This window comes from Heterodontus francisci, chromosome 6 (assembly GCF_036365525.1).
Source record: "Heterodontus francisci isolate sHetFra1 chromosome 6, sHetFra1.hap1, whole genome shotgun sequence".
NCBI lineage: Eukaryota > Metazoa > Chordata > Chondrichthyes > Heterodontiformes > Heterodontidae > Heterodontus > Heterodontus francisci.
The window spans coordinates 4,620,050-4,646,647 of record NC_090376.1 but is presented as its reverse complement, the minus strand read 5'-3'; the positions used below and the strand labels follow the sequence as shown (position 1 = coordinate 4,646,647).

The 26,598-nt window shown below is 50.4% G+C and overlaps 1 protein-coding gene across 1 annotated transcript in view; it reads right to left on the bottom strand.

The window, feature by feature from the left end:
* Window positions 1-26,598, bottom strand: part of slc6a7 (solute carrier family 6 member 7) — a 107,373-nt gene that overhangs the window by 18,616 nt on the left and 62,159 nt on the right. Inside the window, exons 8-10 of the mRNA XM_068032762.1 lie at window positions 20,103-20,206; window positions 11,565-11,689; window positions 8,496-8,608 (exon numbers count right to left, since the gene is read on the bottom strand). Coding sequence (XP_067888863.1) covers window positions 8,496-8,608; window positions 11,565-11,689; window positions 20,103-20,206 — 342 coding nt within the window. The remainder of the gene's footprint in view (window positions 1-8,495; window positions 8,609-11,564; window positions 11,690-20,102; window positions 20,207-26,598) is intronic.

Genomic DNA, 26,598 nt, shown 5'->3' with positions numbered 1-26,598 from the left:
TGAATCTACCCACAACCCATGTCCACTCTCCCCTATCACTGACTCTACCCACAGCCCATGTCCACTCTCCCCCATCACTGACTCTACCCACAGCCCATGTCCACTCTCCCCCATCACTGACTCTACCCACAGCCCATGTCCACTCTCCCCTATCACTGACTCTACCCACAGCCCATGTCCAAACTCCTTATCACTGACTCTATCCACAGCCCATGTCCACTCTCCCCCATCACTGACTCTACCCACAGCCCATGTCCACTCTCCCCTATCACTGACTCTACCCACAGCCCATGTCCACTCTCCCCCATCACTGACTCTATCCACAGCCCATGTCCACACTCCCTATCACTGACTCTACCCACAGCCCATGTCCACTCTCCCCCGTCACTGACTCTACCCACAGCCCATGTCCACTCTCCCCCATCACTGACTCTCCCCACAGTCCATGTCCACACCCCCTATCACTGACTCTACCCACAGCCCATGTCCACACCCCCTATCACTGACTCTACCCACAGTCCATGTCCACACCCCCTATCACTGACTCTACCCACAGCCCATGTCCACTCTCCCCCATCACTGACTCTACCCACAGCCCATGTCCACTCTCCCCCATCACTGACTCTACCCACAGCCCATGTCCACTCACCCCCATCACTGACTCTACCCACAACCCATGTCCACACCCCCTATCACTGACTCTATCCACAGTCCACGTCCACACTCCCTATCACTGACTCTACCCACAGTCCATGTCCACACCCCCTATCACTGACTCTACCCACAGTCCATGTCCACACCCCCTATCACTGACTCTACCCACAACCCATGTCCACACCCACTAACACTGACTCGACCCACAGCCGATGTCCACTCTCCCTTATCACTGACTCTACCCACAGCCCATGTCCACACTCCCTATCACTGACTCTACCCACAGCCCATGTCCACTCTCCCCCATCACAGACTCTACCCACAACCCATGTCCACACCCCCCCATCACTGACTCTATCCACAGTCCATGTCCACACTCCCCCATCACTGACTCTACCCACAGCCCATGTCCACACTCCCTATCACTGACTCTACCCACAGCCCATGTCCACACTCCCCATCAATGACTCTACCCACAGCCCATGTCCACACTCCCTTATCACTGACTCTACCCACAGCCCATGTCCACACTCCCTATCACTGACTCTATCCACAGCCCATGTCCACACTCCCCATCACTGACTCTATCCACAACCCATGTCCACACCCACTAACACTGACTCGACCCACAGCCGATGTCCACTCTCCCTTATCACTGACTCTACCCACAGCCCATGTCCACACTCCCTATCACTGACTCTACCCACAGCCCATGTCCACACTCCCCATCACTGACTCTACCCACAGCCCATGTCCACACTCCCTATCACTGACTCTACCCACAGCCCATGTCCACACCCACTAACACTGACTCTACCCACAGCCGATGTCCACACTCCCTATCACTGACTCTACCCACAGCCGATGTCCACACCCCCGATCACTGACTCTACCCACAGCCCATGTTCACACTCCCTATCACGACTCTACCCACAGCCCATGTTCACAATCCCTATCACTGACTCTACCCACAGCCCATGTCCACACTCCCTATCACTGACTCTACCCACAGCCCATGTCCACACTCTCTACCACTGACTCTATCCACAGCCCATGTTCACACTCCCCATCACTGACTCTACCCACAGCCCATGTCCACACTCCCTATCACTGACTCTATCCACAGCCCATGTCCACACTCTCTATCACTGACTCTATCCACAGCCCATGTCCACACCCACTAACACTGACTCGACCCACAGCCCATGTCCACTCGCCCCCATCACTGACTCTACCCACAGCCCATGTTCACCCCCACTAACACTGACTCTACCCACAGCCCATGTCCACACTCCCCTATCACTGACTCTACCCACAGCCCATGTCCACACTCCCCTATCACTGACTCTACCCACAGCCCATGTCCACACTCCCCTATCACTGACTCTACCCACAGCCCATGTCCACACTCCCCTATCACTGACTCTACCCACAGCCCATGTCCACACTCCCCTATCACTGACTCTACCCACAGCCCATGTCCACACTCCCCTATCACTGACTCTACCCACAGCCCATGTTCACCCCCACTAACACTGACTCTACCCACAGCCCATGTCCACACTCCCCTATCACTGACTCTACCCACAGCCCATGTCCACACTCCCCTATCACTGACTCTACCCACAGCCCATGTCCACACTCCCCTATCACTGACTCTACCCACAGCCCATGTCCACACTCCCCTATCACTGACTCTACCCACAGCCCATGTCCACACTCCCCTATCACTGACTCTACCCACAGCCCATGTCCACACTCCCCTATCACTGACTCTACCCACAGCCCATGTCCACTCTCCCTTATCACTGACTCTACCCACAGCCCATGTCCACACTCCCTATCACTGACTCTACCCACAGCCCATGTCCACACTCCCTATCACTGACTCTACCCACAGCCCATGTCCACACTCCCTATCACGACTCTACCCACAGCCCATGCCAACACCCCCTATCACTGACTCTACCCACAACCCATGTCCACACCCCCTATCACTGACTCTACCCACAACCCATGTCCACACCCCCTATCACTGACTCTACCCACAGCCCATGTCCACACTCCCCCATCACTGACTCTACCCACAGCCCATGTCCACACTCCCTATCACTGACTCTACCCACAGCCCATGTCCACACTCCCTATCACTGACTCTACCCACAGCCCATGTCCACACTCCCTATCACTGACTCTACCCACAGCCCATGTCCACACTCCCCATCACTGACTCTACCCACAGCCCATGTCCACACTCCCTATCACTGACTCTACCCACAGCCCATGTCCACACTCCCTATCACTGACTCTACCCACAGCCCATGTCCACACTCCCCATCACTGACTCTACCCACAGCCCATGTCCACACTCCCTATCACTGACTCTACCCACAGCCCATGTCCACACTCCCTATCACTGACTCTACCCACAGCCCATGTCCACACTCCCCATCACTGACTCTACCCACAGCCCATGTCCACACTCCCTATCACTGACTCTACCCACAGCCCATGTCCACACTCCCTATCACTGACTCTACCCACAGCCCATGTCCACACTCCCCCATCACTGACTCTACCCACAGCCCATGTTCACACTCCCTATCACTGACTCTACCCACAGCCCATGTTCACACTCCCTATCACTGACTCTACCCACAGCCCATGTTCACACTCCCTATCACTGACTCTACCCACAGCCCATGTCCACACTCCCTATCACTGACTCTACCCACAGCCCATGTTCACACTCCCTATCACTGACTCTACCCACAGCCCATGTTCACACTCCCTATCACTGACTCTACCCACAGCCCATGTTCACACTCCCTATCACTGACTCTACCCACAGCCCATGTTCACACTCCCTATCACTGACTCTACCCACAGCCCATGTCCACACTCTCTATCACTGACTCTATCCACAGCCCATGTTCACACCCACTAACACTGACTCTACCCACAGCCCATGTTCACACTCCCTGTCACTGACTCTACCCACAGCCCATGTCCACACTCCCTATCACTGACTCTATCCACAGCCCATGTTCACACCCACTAACACTGACTCTACCCACAGCCCATGTCCACACTCCCTATCACTGACTCTACCCACAACCCATGTCCACACCCACTAACACTGACTCTACCCACAGCCCATGTCCACACTCCCTATCACTGACTCTACCCACAACCCATGTCCACACCCCCTATCACTGACTCTATCCACAGCCCATGTCCACTCTCCCCCATCACTGACTCTACCCACAACCCATGTCCACACCCCCTATCACTGACTCTATCCACAGCCCATGTCCACTCTCCCCCATCACAGACTCTACCCACAACCCATGTCCACACCCCCCCATCACTGACTCTATCCACAGTCCATGTCCACACTCCCCCATCACAGACTCTACCCACAACCCATGTCCACACCCCCCCATCACTGACTCTATCCACAGTCCATGTCCACACTCCCTATCACTGACTCTACCCACAGCCCATGTCCACACTCCCCCATCACTGACTCTACCCACAGCCCATGTCCACACTCCCTATCACTGACTCTACCCACAGCCCATGTCCACACTCCCCATCACTGACTCTACCCACAGCCCATGTCCACACTCGCTATCACTGACTCTACCCACAGCCCATGTCCACACCCACTAACACTGACTCTACCCACAGCCGATGTCCACACTCCCTATCACTGACTCTACCCACAGCCGATGTCCACACTCCCCTATCACTGACTCTACCCACAGCCCATGTTCACACTCCCTATCACTGACTCTACCCACAGCCCATGTCCACACTCCCTATCACTGACTCTACCCACAGCCCATGTCCACACTCTCTATCACTGACTCTACCCACAACCCATGTTCACACTCCCTATCACTGACTCTACCCACAGCCCATGTTCACACTCCCTATCACTGACTCTACCCACAGCCCATGTCCACACTCCCTATCACTGACTCCACCCACAGCCCATGTCCACACTCCCTATCACTGACTCTACCCACAGCCCATGTCCACACTCCCCATCACTGACTCTACCCACAGCCCATGTCCACACTCGCTATCACTGACTCTACCCACAGCCCATGTCCACACCCACTAACACTGACTCTACCCACAGCCGATGTCCACACTCCCTATCACTGACTCTACCCACAGCCGATGTCCACACTCCCCTATCACTGACTCTACCCACAGCCCATGTTCACACTCCCTATCACTGACTCTACCCACAGCCCATGTCCACACTCCCTATCACTGACTCTACCCACAGCCCATGTCCACACTCTCTATCACTGACTCTACCCACAACCCATGTTCACACTCCCTATCACTGACTCTACCCACAGCCCATGTTCACACTCCCTATCACTGACTCTACCCACAGCCCATGTCCACACTCCCTATCACTGACTCCACCCACAGCCCATGTCCACACTCCCTATCACTGACTCTACCCACAGCCCATGTCCACACTCTCTATCACTGATCTATCCACAGCCCATGTTCACACCCACTAACACTGACTCTACCCACAGCCCATGTCCACACTCCCCTATCACTGACTCTATCCACAGCCCATGTTCACACCCACTATCACTGACTCTACCCACAGCCCATGTCCACACTCTCTATCACTGACTCTATCCACAGCCCATGTTCACACCCACTAACACTGACTCTATCCACAGCCCATGTCCACACTCCCTATCACTGACTCTACCCACAGCCCATGTCCACTCGCCCCCATCACTGACTCTACCCACAGCCCATGTTCACACTCCCTATCACTGACTCTACCCACAGCCCATGTTCACACTCCCTATCACTGACTCTACCCACAACCCATGTCCACACTCCCCCATCACTGACTCTATCCATAGTCCATGTCCACACTCCCCCATCACTGACTCTACCCACAGCCCATGTCCACACTCCCTATCACTGACTCTACCCACAGCCCATGTCCACACTCCCCCATCACTGACTCTACCCACAGCCCATGTCCACACTCCCTATCACTGACTCTACCCACAGCCCATGTCCACACTCCCTATCACTGACTCTACCCACAACCCATGTCCACACCCACTAACACTGACTCAACCCACAGCCGATGTCCACACTCCCCCATCACTGACTCTACCCACAGCCCATGTCCACACTCGCTATCACTGACTCTACCCACAGCCCATGTCCACACTCGCTATCACTGACTCTACCCACAGCCCATGTCCACACTCGCTATCACTGACTCTACCCACAGCCCATGTCCACACCCACTAACACTGACTCTACCCACAGCCGATGTCCACACTCGCTATCACTGACTCTACCCACAGCCCATGTCCACACTCGCTATCACTGACTCTACCCACAGCCGATGTCCACACCCCCAATCACTGACTCTACCCACAGCCCATGTTCACACTCCCTATCACTGACTCTACCCACAGCCCATGTTCACACTCCCTATCACTGACTCTACCCACAGCCCATGTCCACACTCTCTATCACTGACTCTATCCACAGCCCATGTTCACACTCCCTATCACTGACTCTACCCACAGCCCATGTCCACACTCTCTATCACTGACTCTACCCACAGCCCATGTTCACACCCACTAACACTGACTCTACCCACAGCCCATGTCCACACTCCCTATCACTGACTCTACCCACAGCCCAAGTCCACACTCCCCTATCACTGACTCTACCCACAGCCCATGTCCACACTCCCCTATCACTGACTCTACCCACAGCCCAAGTCCACACTCCCCTATCACTGACTCTACCCACAGCCCATGTGCACACTCCCCTAACACTGACTCTATCCACAGCACATGTCCACACTCCCTATCACTGACTCTACCCACAGCCCAAGTCCACACCCACTAACACTGACTCTACCCACAGCCCATGTCCACACTCCCTATCACTGACTCTACCCACAGCCCAAGTCCACACCCACTAACACTGACTCTACCCACAGACCATGTCCACACCCACTAACACTGACTCTACCCACAGACCATGTCCACACTCCCCTATCACTGACTCTACCCACAGCCCAAGTCCACACCCACTATCACTGACTCTACCCACAGCCCATGTCCACACTCCCCTATCACTGACTCTACCCACAGCCCATGTCCACACTCCCCTATCACTGACTCTACCCACAGCCCATGTCCACTCGCCCCCATCACTGACTCTACCCACAGCCCATGTCCACACTCCCCTATCACTGACTCTACCCACAGCCGATGTCCACTCTCCCTTATCACTGACTCTATCCACAGCCCATGTCCACACCCCCGATGACTGACTCTACCCACAGTCCTTGATACTAAAGGCAATTGTGCAATCTGTCAGGACATTCATTCACCATCCCTTCCCCTCTCCCAGCAGGGACCTGCAGTCCTCCAGGAATCACCCTTTGTTCCTCCCGCCCACTGTTTCCTGGGTGTGTTTGATTCGATCAGTCTGTTTGAGTGCATGGCCCCTTCAGTTTGACACTTCTCCTATCATCTCAGATCCCATTTCCATCCGACCGCTGTTCCAGCTCCTGATTAACAGACACTGCAGAATCCACCATCTATACACATACACCAGTCTGTTTACAACAAATAAAACAGCATCTCATCTAATTCCATCTCATCTTCCTTTGCATCTTCCCTCTAGCTCTTTGCTGACAGTCCAATGCAGACACTCTATTCACAAAATCAGAGCAAGTGATGGCCCTCATTATCCTCATTCAGTTTGTCCCTTTGCAGAATGAAACTTTTCAATGGGAGGAGAGGTTTCATTCCACACCTTTCCCCTCTGCTCTCTTGGTCCTGAAAACTTAAAACATTGCCAATCTTTCTGTTCCCTGTTTTAAAGAGAAGCTTGGGGCATCCAAGGATAAAATTAAAGCCACAAGAATCTTCAATTCATCTTGTGAAAAGTTCAATTGCCCCAATCACAGATTGAATGTGGAGCTTTGCTGACACCTGAAGGTCAAAGACCAGTACTGCAGTAAGCCACTCGCTCAAGAGGAAACTGGGGAACCCCATAAAGGCTAATCTGGTCAGATTTATGTCTCTTGAATCAGATTAGTGAAGTTTAGTCACCGCATAATTCCTGCCAGATCCTGTCTAACACATGTTTATATCATTTATATTTGTTGCATAAACTAGGCTTGTATTCCCTCGAAAATAGATTAAGGTGTTTAAGATGATTTAAAGGATTTGATCGGGTCGTCAGAGAGAAACTATTTCCTCTGGTGGGGGGAGTTGAAAACAAGTGGGGCAGAATGTTAAAATTAGAGCCAGGCCGTTCAGGGATGATGTCAGGAAGCACAAAGGGGAGTGGAAATCTGGAACTCTCTCCCCCAAAAAACTCCTAAGGCTGCGGAACAATTGAAGTTTTCAAAACGGAGGTTGATAGATCTTTGTTGGGTAAGGGTATCGAGAAATATGGAGCAAAGGCCTTTGTGTAACGGAATGGTGGAACAGGCCTCAGGGGTGGATGACCTCCCTGTGTTCCCATATCCTATCCTATGGGTAATAAAAGCAAAATACTGCAGATGCTGGAAATCTGAAATAAAAACAAGAAATGCTGGAAATACTCAGCAGGTCTGGCAGCATTTTGTGGAGAGAGATGCAGAGTTAACGTTTCAGGTCAGTGACCCTTCATCAGTCCCATCAGTCACCATGGCTCCCCAGATTTCAGAAACCGTGACTCGAATGGGCAGGCAGATTTCACCCCAATATCAGCAGTGGGGAAGCAGGGGAACCCCCTCAGCCAGTGCCGAGGACCATAGTTACCAGCGTATCGATCCCCAGAGTGAAGAGCATCAGGAAAAACAGGATCGACCAAATGAACGAACCAGGCAGCAGAGCAAGGGCTTCTGGGTAAGCAACGAATGCCAACCCGGGACCTACAGTGAACAGACAGTGAGTTACATCGAGCTTACAGCACAGAAACAGGCCACTAGGCCCAACCAACCCTCACTGGTGTTCATACTCCAATAGCTGTCTCCCATCCCTCTTCATCATCCTATCAGTATATTGAGCTATTCACAGGAGCTGAGAGGTGCAGGTCACACTCTGTTCCTTTGTGTCAAAAGTTAGAGTTCAAATCCAGTCAAGAGAGAGAGAGAGAGAGAGAGAGAGGATGAAGATCTAAGAACATAAAAACATAAGAATTAGGAGCAGGACTAGGCCATTCGGCCCCTCAAGCCTGCTTGGCCATTCAATAAGATCATGTCTGATATTCTACCTCAACTCTACCTTCCCGCACTCTCCCCATATCCCTTAATTCCTTTAGTGTCCAAAAATCTATCAATCTCAGTCTTGAATATACTCAATGACTGAGTATCCACAGCTCTCTGGGATAGAGAATGCCAAAGATTCACAACCCTCGGAGTGAAAAAATGTCTTCTCTTCTCAGTCCTAAATGGCCAACCCCTTATTCTGATACTATGACCCTGTGTTCTAGATTCCCCAGCCAGGGGAAACATACTCCCAGCATCTACCCTATCAAGAATTTTATATGTTTCAACGAGATTACCTCTCATTCTTCTAACTGTTGGAAATATAGACCCAGTCTATTCAAATGTTTCCTCTTAGGACAATCCCCTCATCCCAAGAACGAGTCCAATGAATCTTTGTCGCCCTCCCTCGAGGGCAAGTGTATCCTTCCTTAGGTAAGGAGACCACAACTGGACACAGTACTCCAGGTGTGGTCTCACCATGCCCTGTATAATTGCAGTAAGATTTCTTTACTCTGAAACACCAATCCCTTTGTAACAACAGCTAACATACCATTGTCCTTCCTAATTGCTTGTTGTACCTGCATGTTAACATTCTATGATTCGTTTACAAGGACACCCAGATCCCTCTGAATACCAACATTTCCCAGTCTCCTAACATTCAAAAAATATCCCACTTTCTATTTTTCCAACAAAAATGAATAACTTCACATTTTTCCACATTATATTCCGTCCACCACATTCTTGCCCACTCATTTAACCTGTCTAAAACCTTTTGCAGCCTCTTTGCATCCTCCTCACTGCTCACCTTCCCACCTAACATCATCAAATTTAGATACGTTACAATCAATCTCCTCATTTAAGTTATTAATATAGATTGTAAATAGCTGAGGCCCCAGCACTGATCCTTGCAGTACCCTGCTAGTTACAACCCGCCAAGCCAAAAATGTCCCATTTATTCCTAGACTCTGATTCCTGTCTATTAACCAATCTTCAACCGATACTAACATATTCCCCCCAATCCCATCAGTCCTAATTTTGTGTAATAATCTCTTGTGTGGCACCTTATTGAATGCCGTTTGAAAATCCAATTACACGACATCCACTGGTCCCCCTTATCCATCCGACCAGTTACATCCTCAAAAACCAACAGTTTCGTCAAACATAATTTCCCTTTAATAAATCCGTGTTGACCCTGCCCAATTAAACTGTAATTTTCACAGTGTCCTGTTACCATGTCTCTAGTAATAGATTCCAGCATTTCCCCAACTACTGTTGTCAGGATAATTAGCCTATACTTACCTGGTTTCTCCCTCCCTCTTTTCTTCTGCCAGCTTACTCTTATATTCTCTTTTTCTTTATCAATTTCTTTGTCATCCTTTCTGAATTTTAAAATCTTCACGATCTTCAGGGTTAATACTCCTTTTGGCAACATTATAAGCCACTTCCTTTAATCTAATACTATTTTTAACACCACTTGTTAGCTATCACGGGGCCACTATACCCTGTGAGATGTTTATTTCTTAAGGGAATGAATACTCATTCCAAATTACGAATTAATTCATTAACCGTTAGCCATTGCCATCTTGCCTGTATGCTGGTTGGGATGGTTAGTGCAGAGGTTAGTAAAATAGTGGTCCTGGTCATGAAATGACTGCTTTGGTACTTATGGGGGTGCTCATGTGGTTAAGTTACAGGACTAGTAATCACTCTGTATCTAACCCCGTTTCTTTTTGCTGTACCTGTCCTGGGAGTGTTTGATGGGACAGTGTAAAGGGAGCTTTACTCAATATCTAACCCCGTGCTGTACCTGTCCTGGGGAGTGTTTGATGGGACAGTGTAGAGAGAGCTTTACTCTGTATCTAACCCTGTTTTTGTTTTGATGGGGACAGTGTAGAGGGAGCTTTACTCTGTATCTAACCCCGTTTTTTTTTTTTATTCTCTCAGAGGTTCTGTGTCTTTGGAATTCTCTTCCTCAAAAGGTGGTGGAAGCAGAGTCTTTGAGTATTTTTAAGGCAGATTCTTGATAAGCAAGGGGGTGAAAGGTTATTGAGGGTAGGCGGGAATGTGGAGTTGAAGTTACAATCAGATCAGCCATGATCTTGGTGAATGGTGGAGCAGGCTCAAAGGGCTGAGTGGCCGACTCCTGCTCCTAATTCGCATGTTCGTATTTGCTCTGTATCTAACCCCGTGCTGTACCTGTCCTGGGAGTGTTTGATGGGGACAGTGTAGAGGGAGTTTTACTCTGTATCTAACCCCGTGCTGTCCCTGTCCTGGGAGTGTTTGATGGGGACGGTGTAGAGGGAGTTTTACTCTGTATCTAACCCCGTGCTGTACCTGTCCTGGGAGTGTTTGATGGGGACAGTGTAGAGGGAGTTTTACTCTGTATCTAACCCCGTGCTGTACCTGTCCTGGGAGTGTTTGATGGGGACGGTGTAGAGGGAGCTTTACTCTGTATCTAACCCCGTGCTGTACCTGTCCTGGGAGTGTTTGATGGGGACATTCATGGCAGCTCGCCTCTTACAGAGTGTTTAAAGCCATTGAGAGGAAATCCCTGAGTTACTTGTGCTGTACTGAGAGACCATCCCACTAGTTCACGCTGACTGTTGACCAGGGGCCTCACCAGAATCTGCCACATCTTCCACCGCCACGCCTTTCTTCCATGCCATGTGACCCAGGATGGAAAATATGGCGAACCCTGCAAAGAAGCTGGTGATGCAGTTGCCGGTCACAATGATCAGAGTGTCCCTAGGAGAGAAAACCTCAGTTACTGATGGTTAACATCACTACACCAATGCAGCAAGCTTTCTCACACTATCACATGGGCTCAGGGATAAATCAGAGTTAGTCTTGGGAAAAGAAAGAGTTGCATTTCCACAGCGCCTTTCACAACCTCCCAAAGTGCTTTACCATTAATGACGTACTTTTTGAACTGCAGTCACTGTTGTAGTGTAGGAATTGGAGCAGCCAATTTGCACACAGCAAGATCCCACAAACAGCAATATGATAATGTTCAGATAATCTGCTTTAATGATGTTCATTGAAGGATAAATATTAGCTCCAGGACACTGGGGAGAACTCCCAACTCCTCTTCGCAATAGTGGCCACTGGGTCTTATATGATGAGCTGAGAGGACAGACGGCAACTCAGTTCAACACCTCGCTGAAAGATGTCACCTTCGACAGTGTAACACTCCCTCAGTACTGACCCTCCAACAGTGCAGCACTCCCTCAGTACTGACCATCCAACAGTGCAGCACTCCCTCAGTACTGACCCTCCAACAGTGCAGCACTCCCTCAGTACTGACCCTCCGACAGTGCAGCACTCCCTCAGTACTGACTGTCCGACAGTGCAGCACTCCTTCAGTACTGACCCTCCGTCAGTGCAGCACTCCCTCAGTACTGACCCTCCGACAGTGCAGCACTCCCTCAGTACTGACCCTCCGTCAGTGCAGCACTCCCTCAGTACTGACCCTCCGTCAGTGCAACACTCCCTCAGTAGTGACCCTCCGACAGTGCAGCACTCCCTCAGTACTGACCCTCCGTCAGTGCAACACTCCCTCAGTAGTGACCCTCCGACAGTGCAGCACTCCCTCAGTACTGACTGTCCAACAGTGCAGCACTCCTTCAGTACTGACCGTCCGACAGTGCAACTCTCCCTGAGTACTGACCCTCCGACAGTGTGGTACTCTCTCAGTACTGACCCTCCAACAGTGCAGCGCTCCCTCAGTACATACCCTCCGTCAGTGCAGCGCTGCCTCAGTACTGACCCTCCGACAGTGCAACTCTCCCTGAGTACTGACCCTCCGACAGTGCGGTACTCTCTCAGTACTGACCCTCCAACAGTGCAGCGCTCCCTCAGTACATACCCTCCGTCAGTGCAGCGCTCCCTCAGTACTGACTGTCCGACAGTGCAGCACTCCTTCAGTACTGACCCTCCGTCAGTGCAGCACTCCCTCAGTACTGACCCTCCGACAGTGCAGCACTCCCTCAGTACTGACCCTCCGACAGTGCAGCACTCCCTCAGTACTGACTGTCCGACAGTGCAGCACTCCTTCAGTACTGACCCTCCGTCAGTGCAGCACTCCCTCAGTACTGACCCTCCGACAGTGCAGCACTCCCTCAGTACTGACCCTCCGTCAGTGCAGCACTCCCTCAGTACTGACCCTCCGTCAGTGCAGCACTCCCTCAGTACTGACACTCTGCTGCACATTGCCTCTGCCTTTCCTCTTCTGGCCACCAAGGAAGCCCTGAGACAGCGTTACAGGGAGGCATTGACCAGTTTTTCAACTGGGAGAGTCCAAAACTCATTTGATGCCAGTGCCAGACATGACTCAGTGAGCAGCACTCCTGCTTTTGAGTCAGAAAGTTGTGGGTTTAAGTTCCACTGCGGAGACTTGTGCACAATATCCAGGCTGACACCCCAGTGTAGTACTGAGGGAGTGCTGCACTGTCAGAGGGTCAGTACTGAGAGAGTGCCGCACTGTCGGAGGGTCAGTACTGAGGCAGTGCTGCACTGTCAGAGGGTCAGTACTGAGAGAGTGCCGCACTGTCGGAGGGTCAGTACTCAGGGAGCACTGCACTGTCGGAGGGTCAGTACTCAGGGAGAGTTGCACTGTCGAGGGTCAGTACTGAGGGAGTGCTGCACTGTCGGAGGGTCAGTACTCAGGGAGAGTTGCACTGTCGGAGGGTCAGTACTCAGGGAGAGTTGCACTGTCGGAGGGTCAGTACTCAGGGAGTGCTGCACTGTCGGAGGGTCAGTACTCAGGGAGAGTTGCACTGTCAGAGGGTCAGTACTCAGGGAGAGTTGCACTGTCGAGGGTCAGTACTGAGGGAGTGCTGCACTGTCGGAGGGTCAGTACTCAGGGAGAGTTGCACTGTCGGAGGGCCAGTACTCAGGGAGTGCTGCACTGTCGGAGGGTCAGTACTCAGGGAGAGTTGCACTGTCGGAGGGTCAGTACTCAGGGAGTGCTGCACTGTCGGAGGGTCAGTACTCAGGGAGAGTTGCACTGTCAGAGGGTCAGTACTCAGGGAGTGCTGCACTGTCGGAGGGTCAGTACTCAGGGAGAGTTGCACTGTCGGAGGGTCAGTACTCAGGGAGAGTTGCACTGTCGGAGGGTCAGTACTCAGGGAGAGTTGCACTGTCGGAGGGTCAGTACTCAGGGAGCGCTGCACTGTCGAGGGTCAGTACTGAGAGAGTACCGCACTGTCGGAGGGTCAGTACTCAGGGAGAGTTGCACTGTCGAGGGTCAGTACTGAGAGAGTACCGCACTGTCGGAGGGTCAGTACTCAGGGAGAGTTGCACTGTCGAAGGTCAGTACTCAGGGAGCGCTGCACTGTCGAGGGTCAGTACTGAGAGAGTACCGCACTGTCGGAGGGTCAGTACTCAGGGAGAGTTGCACTGTCGAAGGTCAGTACTCAGGGAGCGCTGCACTGTCGAGGGTCAGTACTGAGAGAGTACCGCACTGTCGGAGTGTCAGTACTCAGGGAGAGTTGCACTGTTGAGGGTCAGTACTGAGGGAGCGCTGCCCTGTCGGAGGGTCAGTACTGAGGGAGCGCTTCCCTGTCGGAAGGTCAGTACTGAGGGAGCGCTGCCCTGTCGGAGGGTCAGTACTGAGGGAGCGCTGCCCTGTCGGAGGGTCAGTACTGAGGGAGCGCTGCACAGTCCGAGATGCTGTTTTTCAGTTGAGATGTCAAACTGAGGCCCCATCTATCCTGTCAGGTGGATATAAAAGGTCCCATGATACTATTCCAAAGAAGAGCAGGGGAGTTGTCTCTGGTGTCCTGGCTGATATTTATCCCTCAACCAATATCAGAAAAACAGATGATCTGGTTGTTGGAGGACACTCATCTCAGTTCCAGAACACAGTGGCGCAGTGGTTAGCACCGCAGCCTCACAGCTCCAGTGACCCAGGTTCAGTTCTGGGTACTGCCTGTGACCACGTGGGTTTTCGTCGGGTGCTCCGGTTTCCTCCCACAGCCAAAGACTTGCAGGTTGATAGGTAAATTGGCCATTGTAAATTGCCCCCAGTGTAGGTAGGTGGTAGGAGAATGGGGGGGATGTGGTAGGGAATATGGGATTAATGTAGGATTAGTATAAATGGGTGGTTGTTGGTTGGCACAGACTCGGTGGGCCGAAGGGCCTGTTTCAGTGCTGTATCTCCCTATGACATCATTGCAGGAGTTCCTCAGGAAAGTGTCCTAGGCCCAACCATCTTCAGCTGCTTCATCAATGAGCTTCCTTCAATCATAAGGTCAGAAGTGGGGATGTTCGCTGATGATTGCACAATGTTCAGCACCATTCAGACTTGGGCTGATAAGTGGCAAGTAACATTTGTGCCACACAAGTGCCAGGCAATGACCATCTCCAACAAGAGAGAATCTAACCATCTCCCCCTGACATTCAATGGCATTACCATCGCTGAATCCCCCACTATCAACATCCTGGGGGCTACCATTGACCAGAAACTGAACTGGAGCAGCCATATAAATACCGTGGCTACAAGAGCAGGTCAGAGGCTAGGAATCCTGAGGCGAGTAACTCACCTCCTGACTCCCCAAAGCCTGTCCACCATCTACAAGGCACAAGTCAGGAGTGTGATGGAATACTCTCCACTTGCCTGGATGGGTGCAGCTCCAACAACACTTAGGAAGCTAGACACCATCCAGGACAAAGCAGCCCGCTTGACTGGCACCTCATCCACCACCTTAAGCATTCACTCCCTCTACCACCGACGCACAGTGGCAGCAGTGTGTACCATCTACAAGATGCAATGCACCAAGGCTCCTTAGACAGCACCTTCCAAACCCACGACCTCTACCAACCAGTAGGAAAACAGCAGCAGACGCATGGGAACACCGCCACCTGCAAGTTGTAAATTGCCCCTAGTGTAGGTAGGTGGTAGGGAATGTGGGATTACTGTAGTCTTATTTTAAATGGGTGGTTGTTGGTCGGCACTGACTCGATGGGTGGAAGGGCCTGTTTCAGTGCTGTATCTCTAAATAAATAAAAATAAGTCACACACCATCCTGACTTGGAACTATATCACCGTTCCTTCACTGTCGCTGGGTCAAAATCCTGGAACTCCCTTCCTAACAGCACTGTGGGTGTACCAACCCCACATGGACTGCAGCGGTTCAAGAAGGCAGCTCACCACCACCTTCTCAAGGGCAATTAGGGATGGGCAATAAATGCTGGCCTGGCCAGTGACACCCACATCCCAGGAACGAATATAAGAATATAAGAATATGCGACAGTGATGGCATCAGCCAAGAGTGCAACTTTAGTGATTCTGGTGGGAAATATAGTTGGACGGACCCATGTACTATAAACAGGTAATAAAACCTAAAATAAAAGCAAAATACTGCTGATGCTGGAAACCTGAAATAAAAACAGGAAGTGCTGGAAATACTCAGCAGGTCTGGCAGCATCTGTGGAGAGAGAAAAAGAGTTAACGTTTCAGGTCTGATTATTTCCAGCACTGTCGGTTAATACAGTCTGCTCTTTATCAAGGTTAAAAATAGTTCAGTAAGTCCTGTCTAAAGGAAGCAGCTTTGGAATAAACAATTATAATTGTTAACATGAACAGACTGTTTTCAAAGGATTTGTGATAGAAGCATCAAAAAGGTCTCATCCGTGACATGTCCTTTGATGTAGGCAAATTATGGTGTGTAAAGGAGCCTGGTTTTCAATACTTTTCAGAGGGCTTCAAAGATCGAGAACCGAAAAGCTGCTCTCTCTCTGTTTATTGGACTTGAAGCAAAGCACTGGGCGACTTCACTTTATAATGCCCCACTGAGACCCTCCGCTATCAGCTCCCAACTGAGACCCTCCGCTATCAGCTCCCCACTGAGACCCTCCACTATCAGCTCCCCACTGAGACCCTCCACTATCAACTCCCCACTGAGACCCTCCACTATCAGCTCCCCACTGAGACCCTCCGCTATCAGCTCCCCACTGAGACCCTCCACAATCAGCTCCCCACTGAGACCCTCCACTATCAGCTCCCCACTGAGACCCTCCGCTATCACCACCCCACTGAGACCCTCCACTATCAGCTCCCCACTGAGACCCTCCACTATCAGCTCCCCACTGAGACCCTCCACTATCAGCTCCCCACTGAGACCCTCCACTATCAACTCCCCACTGAGACCCTCCACTATCACCACCCCACTGAGACCCTCCGCTATCAGCTCCCCACTGAGACCCTCCGCTATCAGCTCCCCACTGAGACCCTCCGCTATCACCACCCCACTGAGACCCTCTACTATCACCACCCCACTGAGACCCTCCACTATCACCACCCCACTGAGACCCTCCACTATCACCACCCCACTGAGACCCTCCACTATCAGCTCCCCACTGAGACCCTCCACTATCACCACCCCAATGAGACCCTCCACTATCACCACGCCACTGAGACCCTCCACTATCACCACCCCACTGAGACCCTCCACTATCAACTCCCCACTGAGACCCTCCACTATCACCACCCCACTGAGACCCTCCGCTATCAGCTCCCCACGGAGACCCTCCACTATCACCACCCCACTGAGACCCTCCACTATCACCACGCCACTGAGACCCTCCACGATCAGCTCCCCACTGAGACCCTCCACTATCAGCTCCCCACTGAGACCCTCCACTATCAGCTCCCCACTGAGACCCTCCACTATCAGCTCCCCACTGAGACCCTCCACTGTCAGCTCCCCACTGAGACCCTCCACTATCAGCTCCCCACTGAGACCCTCCACTATCACCACCCCACTGAGACCCTCCACTATCAGCTCCTCACTGAGACCCTCCACCATCACCACCCCAATGAGACCCTCCACCATCAGCCCCTCACTGAGACCCTCCACCATTAACCCCCCCACTGAGACCCTCCACTATCAGCTCCCCACTGAGACCCTCCACTGTCAGCTCCCCACTGAGACCCTCCACTGTCAGCTCCCCACTGAGACCCTCCACTATCACCACCCCACTGAGACCCTCAACTATCAGCTTGGCACTGAGACCCTCCACTATCACCACCCCACTGAGACCCTCCACTATCACCACCCCACTGAGACCATCCACTATCAGCTCCTCACTGAGACCCTCCACTATCACCACCCCACTGAGACCCTCCACTATCAGCTCCCCACTGAGACCTTCCACTATCAGCTCCTCACTGAGACCCTCCACTATCAGCTCCCCACTGAGACCCTCCACTATCACCACCCCACTGAGACCCTCCACTATCAGCTCCCCACTGAGACCCTCCACTATCACCATCCCACTGAGACCCTCCATTATCAGCTCCCCACTGAGATCCTCCACTATCACCACCCCACTGAGATCCTCCACTATCACCACCCCACTGAGACCCTCCACTATCAGCTCCCCACTGAGACCTTCCACTATCAGCTCCTCACTGAGACCCTCCACCATCAGCTCCTCACTGAGACCCTCCACTATCACCACCCCACTGAGACCCTCCACCATCAGCTCCTCACTGAGACCCTCCACCATTAGCCCCCCCACTGAGACCCTCCACTATCAGCTCCCCACTGAGACCCTCCACTATCAGCTCCCCACTGAGTCCCTCCACTGTCAGCTCCCCACTGAGACCCTCCACTATCAGCTCGGCACTGAGACCCTCCACTATCACCACCCCACTGAGACCCTCCACTATCAGCTCGGCACTGAGACCCTCCACTATCAGCTCCCCACTGAGACCCTCCACTATCACCACCCCACTGAGACCCTCCACTATCAGCTCCCCACTGAGACCCTCCACTATCACCACCCCACTGAGACCCTCCACTATCAGCTCGGCACTGAGACCCTCCACTATCACCACCCCACTGAGACCCTCCACTATCAGCTCGGCACTGAGACCCTCCACTATCAGCTCCCCACTGAGACCCTCCACTATCAGCTCCCCACTGAGACCTTCCAGCATCAGCTCCCCACTGAGACCCTCCACTATCAGCTCCCCACTGAGATCCTCCACTATCAGCTCCCCACTGAGACCCTCCACTATCACCACCCCACTGAGACCCTCCACTATCAGCTCCCCAATGAGACCCTCCACTATCAGCTCCCCACTGAGACCCTCCACTGTCAGTTCCCCACTGAGACCCTCCACTATCAGCCCACTGAGACCCTCCATTATCAGCTCCTCACTGAGACCCTCCACTATCACCACCCCACTGAGACCCTCCATGATCACCAACCCACTGAGACCCTCCACTATCACCACCCCACTGAGACCCTCCACTATCACCACCCCACTGAGACCCTCCACCATCAGTTCCTCACTGAGACCCTCCACCATTAGCCCTCCCACTGAGACCCTCCACTATCAGCTCCCCACTGAGACCCTCCACTGTCAGCTCCCCACTGAGACCCTCCACTATCACCACCCCACTGAGACCCTCCGCTATCAGCTCCCCACTGAGACCCTCCACCATCAGCTTCGCACTGAGGGGACAGTGTAGAGGGAGCTTTACTCTGTATCTAACCTTGTGCTGTACCTGTCCTGGGAGTATTTGATGGGGACAGTGTAGAGGGAGCTTTACTTGTATCTAACCCCGTGCTGTTCCTGTCCTGGGAGTGTTTGATGGGGACAGTGTAGAGGGAGCTTTACTCTGTATCTAACCCTGTGCTCTGCCTGTCCTGGGAGTGTTTGATGGGACAGTGTAGAGGGAGCTTTACTCTGTATCTAACCCCCATTTTTTTTTTTTACAGTGTAGAGGGGGCTTTACTCTGTATCTAACCCCCGTGCTGTACCTGTCTTGGGAGTGTTTGATGGGGACAGTGTAGAGGGAGCTTTACTCTGTATCTAACCCCCGTGCTGTACCTGTCCTGGGGAGTGTTTGATGGGGACAGTGTAGAGGGAGCTTTACTCTGTATCTAACCCGCGTGCTGTACCTGTCCTGGGAGAGTTTGATGGGGGCAGTGTAGAGGGAGCTTTACTCTGTATCTAACCCGCGTGCTGTACTTGTCCTGGGAGAGTTTGATGGGGACAGTGTAGAGGGAGCTTTACTCTGTATCTAACCCGCGTGCTGTACCTGTCCTGGGAGTGTTTGATGGGGACAGTGTAGAGGGAGCTTTACTCTGTATCTAACCCCGTGTTGTAGTAGCCTGTTTCTTCCTCGTTCTGTACCTTTATTACCTGACAACGTTGTTGTCGAACTTGTTGTAAGATGCCATTGAAAGCAAGCCTCCAAAACCAATCCCTAGGGAGTAGAATATCTGGGAGGCAGCGTCGTTCCAGACCTAGGATAAATAGTAAATAAGTTAGAGTGAAAATGCTGTTCTAATACTGGCATGCTACACCAGGAACAGGACATCTGCAATCGGACACCTGCAACCGGACACTCGGGCTGGAAGGTCAGTGACCGGATGCCAGCGATGGAGGCCAGGAGCTACACACAGAACCCATGGTCCCACCAAAAGGATCACACTCACTGTGGGAGTTTGGGTCAGAGAGTCGAGCTGCAGTGTATGAGCCCCGCCTCCAACCCATGTCCCCTCAGCATCTCCCCATCCACCACATTGCAAAATAAAAAATATCCCAAAACAAAAAGAGCAATTAGTGAAGGTAGAAATAGAGGGAAGGCAAACATACAGATAAAGAATGAAGCAAAAAGGATAGCATGCAGAAGGAATGAAGTAGAGGAGGAAAATGAAATTGAGCATTTATAAGCAGGGAGAGAAATGAAGTGTAAGCACAGATGAGAAAAGAAATTAAGGGAACATGAGTAGTGTTAAATCTGATCAAAGAGAGACTTGAATGGAACAAAAACCAGGAGTGTTGTTAGTCTCGCTTTACACTATCACACAAAGTCAAGGTTGGCTGCCGACTATTTCCGATAATCAAGGGTCCAGAACAAGGGGACGCTGATACAAATTTAAATGTAAAGAATTTAGGACACAGAGCAGGAGAAACCACTTTACACAGAGGCCGTGAATCAGCAACGCACCAAGCCTCCTTCAACAGCACCTTCCAAACCCGCGACCTCTACCACCTGGAAGAACAAAGGCAGCAAATACAGGGGAACACCACCACCTGCAAATTCCCCTCCAAGTCACACACCATCCTGACTATGGAACTATATCGCCGTTCCTTCACTGTCGCTGGGTCAAAATCCTGGAACTACCTTCCTAACAGCACTGTGGGTGTACCTACCCCACATGGACTGCTGAGGTTCAAGAAGGCAGCTCACCACCACCTTCTCAAGGGCAATTAGGGATGGGTAATAAACACTGGCCTCGCCAGCGATGCTCACATCCCATGAAAGAAAATAAAAAGATAGTAGAGACTGTGTCAACATAGAATCATAGAATGGCTACAGCACAGTAGGAGGCCATTCGGCCAGTCATGTCTGTGCTGGCTCTCTGCAAAAGCAACTCACCTCGTCGCACTCCCTTGCCTTTTTTCTGTAGCCCTGCAATTTCTTTCTACAGATAATTATCCAATTCCCTTTTAAAAGCTACGATTGAATCTGCCTCCACCCCACCTTCGGGCAGTGCATTCCAGATCATAAGCACTCACTGTGTAAAAAAGGTTTTCTTCATGATGCCTCTAGTTATTTTACCATTCATCTTAAAAACACTGAATCTGAATTCTGAATCTGCCATGGTGGGATTTGAACTCATGGTCTCTGGATCATTAGCCCAGGCCTCTGGAATACTAGACAGTGGCGTAGTGGTAATGTCACTTAACTAGTAGTCCAGAGGTCCAGTCTAATGTCCTAGAGATACATGTTCAGCCCCTAGACCTCATTCAAAGGACACTTTTTACTAGATTGTTAGCTGTGGAGAAGGGGTTTGGAGGATATTATGATAGCAGGGCATATTTTATGAGTTTAATTACCAGAATTTTGTGTGGCAGGAACCCTTAGTGGAGGCAATTGAGTGAAACCACACTCCCAGTAGGGAGTGTGAGCTGGAGAATCTGACTCCCATTCCAAACTTTCTAAATCCCTGTCACCACAGCTCCTCAGGGCAAACTAAGGACAGGCAATAAATGCTGTCCTCATTAGCCACGCACACGTCCCAAGAATAAATAAAATAAAAACAGATTCTATGAAATATCCAACACACACTGCACAGTCCATACATTAAATTTGTCATTAATTTGTCTGGGATGCAGGAACTGAATTTCAAATCGCTCCATGGCCTCGCCCCCCTCCCTATCTCTGTAATCTCCTCCAGCCCTAGAACCCTTAGAAATCTCTGCGCTCTTCCAATCCTGGCCTCTTGAGCATCCCTGATCTTAATCACCCTGTCCTTGGTGGCTGTGCCTTCAGCTGCCTGGACCCTAAGATCTAGAATTCCCTCCCTGAACCTCTCTGCCTGTGTACCGCTCTCCTAAAATCCACCTCTTTGACCAACCTTAGGGAAATCTGTCCTAATATCTCCTTATGTGGCTTGGTGCCAAATTTTGTTTGATAATCACTCCTTTGAAGCACCTGGGGATGTTTTACTATGCTAAAGGTGCTATACAAATACAAATAGTTTCTGTTGGGGAGGAGAAACATAGAAAATCGGAGCAGGAGTAGGCCATTCGACCCTTCGAGCCTGCTCCGCCATTCATTATGATCATGGCTGATCATCCAACTCAGTAGCCTGTTCCCGCTTTCCCCCCCATATCCTTTGATCCCTTTAGACCCAAGAGCTATATCTAACTCCTTCTTGAAAACATACAATGTTTTGGCCTCAACTGCTTTCTGTGGTAGCGAATTCCACAGGCTCACCACTCTCTGGGTGAAGAAATTTCTCCTCATCTCAGTCCTGAAAGGTTTACCCCGTATCCTTAGACTATGACCCCTGGTTCTGGACTCCCCCACCATCGGGAACATCCTTCCTGCATCTACCCTGTCAAGTCCTGTTAGAATTTTATAGGTTTCTATGCCCCCCTCACTCTTCTGAACTCCAGCGAATATAATCCTAACCGACTCAATCTCTCCTCATACGTCAGTCCCGCCATCCCAGGAATCAATCTGGTGAACCTTCGCTGCAGTCCCTCTATAGCAAGAACATCCTTCCTCAGATAAGGAGACCAAAACTGCACACAATATTCCAGGTATGGCTGCACAAAGGCCCTGTATAATTGCAGCAAGACATCCCTGCTCCTGTACTCGAATCCTCTCGCTATGAAGGCCAACATACCATTTGCCTTTTTTACCGCCTGTTGGACCTGCATGCTTACCTTCAGTGACTGGTGTACGAGAACACCCAGGTCTCGTTGCATATTTCCCTCTCTCAGTTTTCGCCATTCAGATAATAATCTGCCTTCCTGTTTTTGCTACCAAAGTGGATAACCTCACATTTATCCACATTATACTGCATCTACCATGTATTTGCCCACTCACTCAACTTGTCCAAATCACCCTGAAACCTCTCTGTATCCTCCTCACAACTCACCCTCCCACCCAGTTTTGTGTCATCTGCAAATTTGGAGATATTACATTTCGTTCCCTCATCTAAATCATTAATGTATTTGTGAATAGCTGGGGTCCTAGCACCGATCCCTGTGGTACCCACTAATCACTGCCTGCCATTCAGAAAAAGACCCATTTATTCCTACTCTTTGTTTCCTGTCTGCCAACCAATTTTCTATCCATCGCAATATGCTACCCCCAATCCCATGCGCTTTAATTTTACATGCTAATCTCTTATGTGGGACTTTGTCGAAAGCCTTCTGAAAGTCCAAATAAACCACATCCACTGGCTCCCCCTCATCAACTCTACTAGTTACATCCCGAAGAATTCTAGTAGATTTGTCAAGTATGATTTCCCTTTCATAAATCCATGCTGACTCTGCCCGATTCTACCGCTGTTCTCCGAGTGCTCTGCTATAAAATCTTTGATAATGGGCTTCCCCACTACCGACGTCAGGCTGACTGGTCTATAATTCCCTGCTTTCTCTCTACCTCCCTTTTTAAATAGTGAGGTTACATTAGCTACCGTCCAATCTGTAGGAACTGTTCCAGAGTCTATAGAATCTTGGAAGATGACCACCAATACATCCACTATTTCTAGGGCCACTTCCTTAAGTACTCTGGGATGTAGATTATCAGACCCTGGGGATTTATCGGCCTTCAGAAGTTGCTGGATTACCAAATGGATCCTCATACTTTAGAATTGGTATTGTTCTACAATTGACATTCCCAGCTGAAGGGCCAAGGCTCAGGGAATAAGACAGACCTGGGCTGGAAAATGTAGCAGAGAAGACAAGGAGGAACAGGAAGAGGCCATTCTGTCCCTCAAGCCTGTTCCAGCATTCAATTAAATCATGGCTGATCTGTACTTTAACTCCATCTCCCCACCTTGCTTCCTTACCCTCCTTATCTAACAAAAATACATCAACTCAGTTTTGAAATTTTCAATTGACCCACAGTATCCACAGCGTTTTGGGGGAGAGAGTTCCAGATTTCCACTCCCCTTTGTGTGAAGAAGTGCTTCCTGACATCACCCCTAAACGGCCTGGCTCTAAGAACAAAGAACAAAGATAATTACAGCACAGGAACAGGCCCTTCGGCCCTCCAAGCCTGCGCCGATCCAGATCCTCTCTCTAATTTTAAGGTTTTGCCCCTTTGTTCTGCACTCCCCCCACCAGAGGAAATAGTTTCTCTCTATTGACCCGATCAAATCCTTCAATCATCTTAAACTCTTCAAATACATCACCCCTTAATCTTCTGTACTTGAGGGGATAGAAACCTAGGTTACTCCTAGGCCCACACACTAGCAAGAGTAGAAATAGGAAGATAGGGAGGATCAATGCGTGGCTTGAGGCATGGTGCAGGATGGGGGGCTTCAGATTCTTGGGGCATTGGGATCAGTTCTGAGGCAGGAGGCACCAATTCAAAGGAGACAGGTTGCACCTCAACAGGACTGGGACCAATGTGCTTGCTGGGAGGTTCATTAGTGCGGTTGATGAGGGTTTAAACTAAATTGGCAGGGGGATGGGCACCAGCATATAGAAATAGAAAAGAGAAATCAGGTGCAAAAAGGAGTGAGTGTATTGGATAGTACTAGAGAAGGAATTAGTATCACATTAGACAGAAGCAGTTGAAAAAGGTCTACGAGGAATACAAAGACAAGTTTACAATGCATGTGTGTAAACACACAAAGTGTGGTGTATAAGGTTGGTGAGCTACAAGCACAAATAGCCATGTGGGAATCTGATGTAGTGGCAATAATGGAAATGTGGTTTAAAAATGGTGAGGACTGGGGGCTTTGACATTCAAGGATATCAAAGTATTCAGAAAAGATAGGGAAGGAAAAAAGGGAGGTGCGGTGTCCGGACTGATTTGGGAAGACATTGTAATGTTGAAAAGGGAGGATGTCCTTGTAAGATAGAATCCATTTGGTTAGAGTTGAGAAGCAAAAAGGGTATGATCACACTACCGGGGGTATTCTATAGGCCTCCAAATAGAGAGAGATAGAGGAGCAAATCTGCAGGGAAATCACAGAGATGTACAAGAACTATAGAGTGGTGATATTGGGGGAACTTTACTTACCCAAATATCAATTGCGAAAATGTTGCAGTAAAGGGAAAGGAGGGGGAGGATTTCATGAGAACTTCCTTGACCAGCATTCTCTCTTTCCAACTAGGAAGAAGATATTGCTGGATCTGGTGCTGGGGAATGAGGTGGGCCAACTGGATCAAGTGTCTGTGGGGGAAGAGTGATCGGGTAAGAGTGATCATCGCGTCATAAGGTTTAGATTGTAATGCAGAGGAGCAATAAACAAAGTCGAGCATCTAAATTGGAAGAGGGTTAACTTCAATGGGATGAAAGGGGATCTAGCCAAGGTAAAATAGAACTGAAGAGTGACAGGAGAAATGGCAACAGAACAATGGGTAATCTTTAAGATGTTTCAGATACAGGCTGGGTACATTCCAACAAGGGCAAAAGGTAAGGGAACCAAAGCCAGGACTCCTTGGATGACGAGGGAGATAGAGAATATGATGAAACAAAACAAGAGGGTGTATGATACACGTCAGGTGAATTCTTCATGTAAGAACCAGGCCAAATACAATAAGTTGAGAGGGGAAATGAAGAAGAAAATAAGACTGGCAAAGAGAAAATATAAGAATAGAATGGCAGGTAACATAAAAGGGAACCCAAAAATCTTTTACTGGCATGTAAATAGTAAGTGGGTAGTATGAGGTGGAGTGGGGCCTATTAGATGTTTTAGAGGTGCAGGGCAAGGCTAGAATAATTAATGAGTACTTTGTATCGGTGTTTACTAAGGAAGACAATGCTGACAAAATATCGGTAGAAGCGGAGATGGTTGAGGTAATAGATGGGGTGAAAATTGACAGGCAGGATGTATTGGAAAGGCTGGCTATGCTTAGAGTGGATAAGTCACCTGATCTGGATGACCTGCATCCCAGGTTGCTAAAGGAAGTGGGGATGAAGACAGTGGAAGGGCTTGCCATAATCTTCCAATCTTCCCTCGATACAGAGGAGATGCCAGAGGATTGGAGAATGGCAAATGTGACACCCATATTCAAGTAGGGGTGTAAGGACAGTCCTGGCAACTACAAGCTAGTTAGTTTAACATCAGTGGTGGGTAAGGTTTTAGAAACAATAATCAGGGGAAATAAATAACAGGCACTTGGAGAGGTTTGAGTTAATTCAGGAGAGCCAGCACGG